This window comes from Hydractinia symbiolongicarpus, chromosome 12 (assembly GCF_029227915.1).
Source record: "Hydractinia symbiolongicarpus strain clone_291-10 chromosome 12, HSymV2.1, whole genome shotgun sequence".
Lineage (NCBI taxonomy): Eukaryota > Metazoa > Cnidaria > Hydrozoa > Anthoathecata > Hydractiniidae > Hydractinia > Hydractinia symbiolongicarpus.
The window spans coordinates 9,258,783-9,265,148 of NC_079886.1; the positions used below are offsets into that span (position 1 = coordinate 9,258,783).

At 33.0% G+C, this 6,366-nt stretch overlaps 1 protein-coding gene across 1 annotated transcript; it reads left to right on the forward strand.

Annotated features, from left to right (window-relative positions):
* The first annotated feature begins 201 nt into the window (after nt 1-201).
* LOC130622698 (3-hydroxyisobutyrate dehydrogenase, mitochondrial-like) lies at nt 202-5,946 on the forward strand. Its single transcript, XM_057438192.1, has 8 exons — nt 202-424; nt 938-993; nt 2,499-2,698; nt 2,782-2,826; nt 2,980-3,101; nt 3,654-3,787; nt 4,220-4,453; nt 5,046-5,946. The coding sequence occupies exons 1-8, from the start codon at nt 217-219 to the stop codon at nt 5,196-5,198; spliced, it is 1,152 nt and encodes a 383-aa protein (XP_057294175.1). The 5' UTR covers nt 202-216; the 3' UTR covers nt 5,199-5,946.
* The last annotated feature ends 420 nt before the right edge of the window (nt 5,947-6,366 follow it).

The window sequence follows — 6,366 nt, forward strand, 5'->3', positions numbered from 1 at the left end:
AGATTAAATAATTAACACGCCACGAGATTAAATAATTATTAAAACATACAGTGAAGAGAATAAATGTTATAAATTTAAAGACGTCGGTGTTTAAAAGTAATCTCAGGAGGCATAAAACAGGCTGTTACCATTGTACAGAGTTGGTCTGTATTGTACAGAAATGGTCACGCTCACGCCTAAGATCGTATAGTGAAAGACGTCGCATAAAACATCTTGATGACTCCACTTGTTTGTAGAACTGTATCCAGCAGCACGCAATTTTTGCATAATACAATTTTTTATGCTTACCAGCTGGAGCAACCACATTTGTACACCTTTACTCTAAATTTAAAGCTAATGATGTTAAGTAAGAAGATATTATGCCGTGGTTTAAAGCATAGTTATTTACGAAATGTCATTTTTACTAACAGAGCAATTTCCACAGGTTAATATTTTTTATATTTTTTTATGACTGGCTAATTAGCTAACATGCTCGCTTTCCTACATACTAAAACATATAACCACCAGAACCGACAGTGAACCAGCAGTTTATGTATCCTGTGTATAGCCATTAAGAGGTTTGTTATTGTAACAAATTATGACCCCTAATTTTTTTTGTTATTTTAAAAATGATATTACATACAAGTGATTTATTTTGCTGGAGGTAATAGGATTTATTTGGAAAGTTGTTACCATAAATTCCTTTTCTTTATTTCTGTCCTATTATATATCATAACTGTTTCATACCGGCCAAATAATTTGATATATCCTCTCAGTTAAAATTAAATATATATAGCTAAGATTTTAATATTCTGTAAAGAGAATATTAATCTCTGGTTTGCTGCTAGTTTGATTAAAATCTGGTGGCTCCCTGTTTTTGTATGTACGGCTTATGTTGCTCTTGTCAAATTCATGTAGGTACCGATATATGTTTTTAAATGCCATATTGAAATTGTAGGTGTGCCATGTTTACAGCAAGAAGAAAAAAACACTGAATCAGAACCAGTAATGAAGGTATAGATAAGTTACATCATGAAACATGTTGTTTATAACTCCCAGGCATTTTACGCAAATCTGCAGGCAAAGTAATGCAGGTGGTAACCTGTAGACAAGCCTATTTCAAACTTTATTTCAAGTGGAGGCATCTTTTAATCTTGGAATTAAAATAAATTTTGCATGTAGCTTAGATTTAGAACATGTATCAGTGAAAAGATGCTACTAAATATTGGAGAAAAGTTATAATAATTTGACTTCCGTTACCTAAAGTCTGCATTTTATTGCTGGTTGATTGTTACATTTTTTCTGCACATGCAAGAGATTTCCATCAAAACGTAACATTGAAACTTATCTATCAAAGGGATTCCTGCCTCAAAAATGATTTTTTTTATATGTTGTGGAGAATAAAATGTTGTTTATCAAGTTTTTTTGGATTTTTTAAAAATCTTTTTTCACTCCCAAGATATTAAGCTCCAAAGATTTCCATACTTTCTTATGACATCATCATTGATGATGTAATAAAGTGGCAAAGCTATATTACTTGAGATATCTTGCAAATTTACTTAATATCAAAACTTTTAAGCATTGTGGACTTATGCTCTTGGTGATATCTTGGCATGTGCAAAGTTTTGTAGTTTAAGAATGGCCTCATCTTTAATTATATGTACAAATGTGATGTCAGCATTTTTTAAAACTTACTTATGACATCATAAGATGTCGGATTTTGAATATTTTAAATCTTGAATATTTTGAGAACGAAAAAAGGTTTTAAAAAAATTCCTAATGGCTTGATAAACAACTTTTTATTCTCCACAACATATAAAAAAATCATCATTTTCGAGGCAGGAATCCCTTCAAAAATAATAGAACTTCACCTCAACTCTGAGACTTCCTGGAGTATTTCTGCCTAAATTTAATTTATTTCTCTTTGTGAAGGGTGGGCCTTTAGACATTTATTTTGGGCCCTGTTAACAGGATTTTGTTTTAAGTTTGTAACCCAGCTGTTATGGAGATGTATATTGGTTTAGTGTTTACATTACTATAATAATTAGGATAAAATAAAAAAAGTTTAAATATTTATCTGTTAGCAGAAGTTTAATTAATTTTAGTATTTTTGACATGGTTCCATTTCTTTCAACCTAAGGTTTCTGAATACATATGCTTCTCAGGGGTCCCACACCTAAAAATGTTTTTAGAATTTCTTGATTTTTTGTAAAAACGTGTTTAAAAGTCATTGCTGTAGTAAATTGTTTTGTTTTGAAATGTTAGGTTTCTCACGACCTACCAAATCTTATATCAGCAAAGCATGTGACTTATTTGATCAGCTTCAAAAGGACTGAGATTGGGAAATAAATTTAAAATTTTTGAGGTGTTTTTCTAGTTTTTTAAGAATTTCATATTCAGATTTGGAGGTATAGGGAGTTGTGTAATGGCATATAACTTTAAACATGGTTTTTCATTTTCCAGTAAGACCCCTCCCCCCTCTTGAGATTAAGTTTTCTTAAAGAATTCATAATTCTTAGGAGACTGTTGGCTTTATTGGCCTGGGAAATATGGGCCATCACATGGGAATGAATCTGTTAAAGAAAGGGTACAACTTGGTTGTGTACGATGTATATCCTGAGGCAGTCACAGCGTTCAAAGATCTTGGTGCAACGGCTGTTACATCACCTAAACAAGTGGCTGAGCAAGTTGATAAAATTGTAACCATGTTGCCGTCTAGGTCTGTATAAAATATTTTTTTCCTAAATCAATAAATCTGTTTTTTTTTTGTAAATTTTATAAATATATATAATTTTTTTCCAGTCCTGATGTACAAGAAGTATATAATGGCGATAGTGGAATATTAAGGTGAGTTGATTTTATATTTTTTTAATTTTTTTCAATATTTCTGTAATACTATAAAATCTCCTGCAACAAGCTGGTGGTTGACACGGTTAGCAGACTTTCACACGAGGTAAAAGTACTTGCAAAATTCAGGTTACTTTTTACTGTTCTTTGCAGAGGTGTCAGGGAAGGAGCATTGATGATTGATAGCAGCACAATTGATCCAGCTGTTTCCAAAGATATGGCTATGCTAGCAAAAACACACAAATCGACATACTTAGATGCTCCTGTATCAGGAGGTAAACGCTCAACTAATAAATTTTTTGTAGTAAATTTCTTTTTGAAATTTAAGCACTTTGCTGTTTTTGTAACGACTTTCAAAAAGCAATGCAGATTTTTTGTAAGGATTCTTTTTACATGATATTCGCTCTGCCCTAAATTCATATCAGTAATTAATTAGGTTTAATTTTTAATTCGTGCAACTAGAAAGAACGCCAGCAAAATAGAATAGATTAAGGATATATACAATTTGTTAGGGAAGTGAGGCAATTCTAATTTTTAGAATTTATTTGGTTTTATTAACTTACTAGTCATTAGCCCGTGGAAAATCCACGGGTTCGCTCGTCTTTTTTATACCACATTGCCTGCTTCTCGCTATTGCGCAGCTAAGCTACCATTTTGCGTGACAGACAGACGGACGGACGGACAGACGTATACGGGCATTATAATATAGATATTTGTAAAATTATCACAAGAAACAAATAGCCCCTGTTTTTTGAAGTATGATACATAAGGAAAAATATATAAAAAGTTGCATTTCGCTGTCATTAAATGATAAAATGAATTGTTAGGCGTTGTAGCTGCAAAGGATGGTGCGTTAACTTTCATGGTTGGCGGAAAGGCGGAAGATTTCCTCGTTGCAGAAGATTTGTTAAAGAACATGGCAAAAAATGTAGTACATTGTGGTGCTGTGGGAACAGGACAGGTGAATTTTAAATCTAAAAATTTCTTGCAGTTAATAGATGGGATATATGTTTTACTAAGAATTTGTCCTTATGGTACTCGGTGAAGTTTAATTTTTGCAAAAAATGCAAAGAAGAAAGCTTGCATAATTTTATGTTTTTTCAATTTGTATGATAAAATTATACTCAACACTTTGATTATGCTACCTCAATTTTATTGTGCACTTATAACTGGCAATGTTGTCTCTTCATTGTTTAGCCTCTTTTAAAAAGACGCTTATAAAATGCAATATAATGCTACAATAGCTTACATAAAATTAAAAAAAAGTCTGCATTTATTAAATTTTGCATCAAGATTTAAGATCCATCTATATTACTAAATTTATTTTGGAGATAGGACAATTTCTACCTTAATTTTTTTTTGCTAATAAAATTCCACTTGTTACCACTAACAGGCTGCCAAGATTTGCAACAACATGTTGCTTGCCATTTCAATGATTGGAACTTCTGAAGCAATGAATCTTGGAACAAGATTAGGTTTGGATAAAAAAATGCTGGCACATATACTAAACATAAGCACGGGTCGATGTTGGTCCAGTGAGTTGTATAATCCATGTCCTGGAGTCGTGGATGGTGTTCCTTCGAGCAATAACTATCAAGGTGGATTTGGTAGTAAGCTAATGGCGAAGGTATGTGTATAAAGTTGATAAGTTGTGTGAAGCCACTTTCATTCCTTCATTTATTTTACAACCCCACCTCTTAGTTTAGGTATCCCCCTCATTAGGCTTTGGATTTCACCTCGCCCTTCATTTGCATGTCAATTTTATATTTGTCGCATGACAAATATAAAAAATCTTATTAAAAGTGCAAACTATTTATTTACAAATTTAAATAAGTCCTTAAAGTTTCGGCGAATTTGAAAATCATCTAAAAATCCCAGTCAATGTTGGGAGGGGGTAGGAAGTTCTAGAATTTGTTAAAAAAATAGACTTGTTCGTATTCGATAGTAAAATTACACGCTATACAAGGAAGATCTTGTAGGCGACACACGTCTTCAAAGAAACGTGAGGAACATGTAAGAAACAACAATACACCTAAGCAACATCGAGATTTTTCCAAAGTTTTATGTTGCTTATAAAAAGCACGATGAAAATAATTTATGTGCTTTTCACGTTCACTAGATAATCCTTTTAATTTTTTTCATAAATAAAATCTGCAGCACGGACTTATTAGGGATAAAATTAAACCCAATTTTATTGTAACTTTGTGTTATTATTTTAGGACCTCGGGCTAGCTCAAAACGCTGCGACAGCAACAAAATCAGCCACGCCCATGGGTTCATTAGCGCACCAAATGTATCGTGTAATGTCTAACAGAGGTTATGGTAACATGGACTTTTCGTCAGTATATAAATTTCTAAGAGAGGATGATTAGCGAAAAATGGTATTTGTACTCTTCAGTTAGATGAACGTAGCTGTTGAAAGGACCAGAGCCGCTTGAAGAGGGTTTACCAGATTGGTGTAGAGAACAATTTTTTGATTGATGTAGTTTTTTTACTCTGTATTTCTAATTCAAATTCTGAATAACCAAATTTCAAGCCGCTACATTTGGGGTGACGATCGTTCCGTCACAACGAGGTTACCCTAACTTTTAAATAGCATAAACGATTTTCGTTATCAAGAAACTAACTAAAGGAATTTGTTCGAGGGGGCGTTTAATAGAGTCCTTGCTGTAGTAATTTGTTATTTTAGAACGTTGGGAATCCCACGCCCTGCCACGTCTTATTTCAGCGAAGCACGTTGACTTATTCGATCGAGGTGTTTTTCTAAATTCTTAATTTCAAAATCGCGTTTGGAATAGCTTGTAAAAGCAATATCAAGCCATGCTATACAAAACAGTGGCGCACAAGAAATTAGAACTGCTTATTTAACAAAGAAATTGTTGCTTAAGACAGCCTCCCTTTTAAAATTTTTGGCAAGATTCAGTTCGGCTTGACTCTTTAGAAATCTACAAGATTTCTAAAGAGTGAGTCAGAGTTCTTTTGCGCATTTTAGATGCGTAAAATACTGACATTTCCGACTGTCAACCCTGCCTTGTATATGGAAGTCTTTGTATACCATTTGTATATTATAACAGGTATTTTAATTAAGCTAAGCTATGCTGAATAAATGACATGCATTTAGTAGTGTGTATTGTTTTGGTCGAGTTTTCCACGTGCACTTAAAACCTCCGCCTAACTCGAACCTCAAACGTCTAACAGAAATTTGTTCGAGCTGTAAGTTCTAGTTAACTTGAAATTTAAAGATAATGCAAGGTGGATTTGCGATTTAGATTTTTTGTGTACGCGTCTGGAGTAGGTGAAGGACGGAATATAATTTAAGGAAATTAATCTCTATCCGTAGCAAAAGGTCGCATTTTGGGGAAAACACGTAAAGTGGTGGCCCATTGTATGCGGAAATTTGTTATCCCTCTAAATTTAAAAAATACGCCTTTTTAAAGAAATAAGTTTGAAAAATGTTGAAGACAGATAAAATTAGGAATATTATTATTTTTGCCAAAGATTACTCCTATACATAAATTTAATGCGGAAACGAGGCTACGC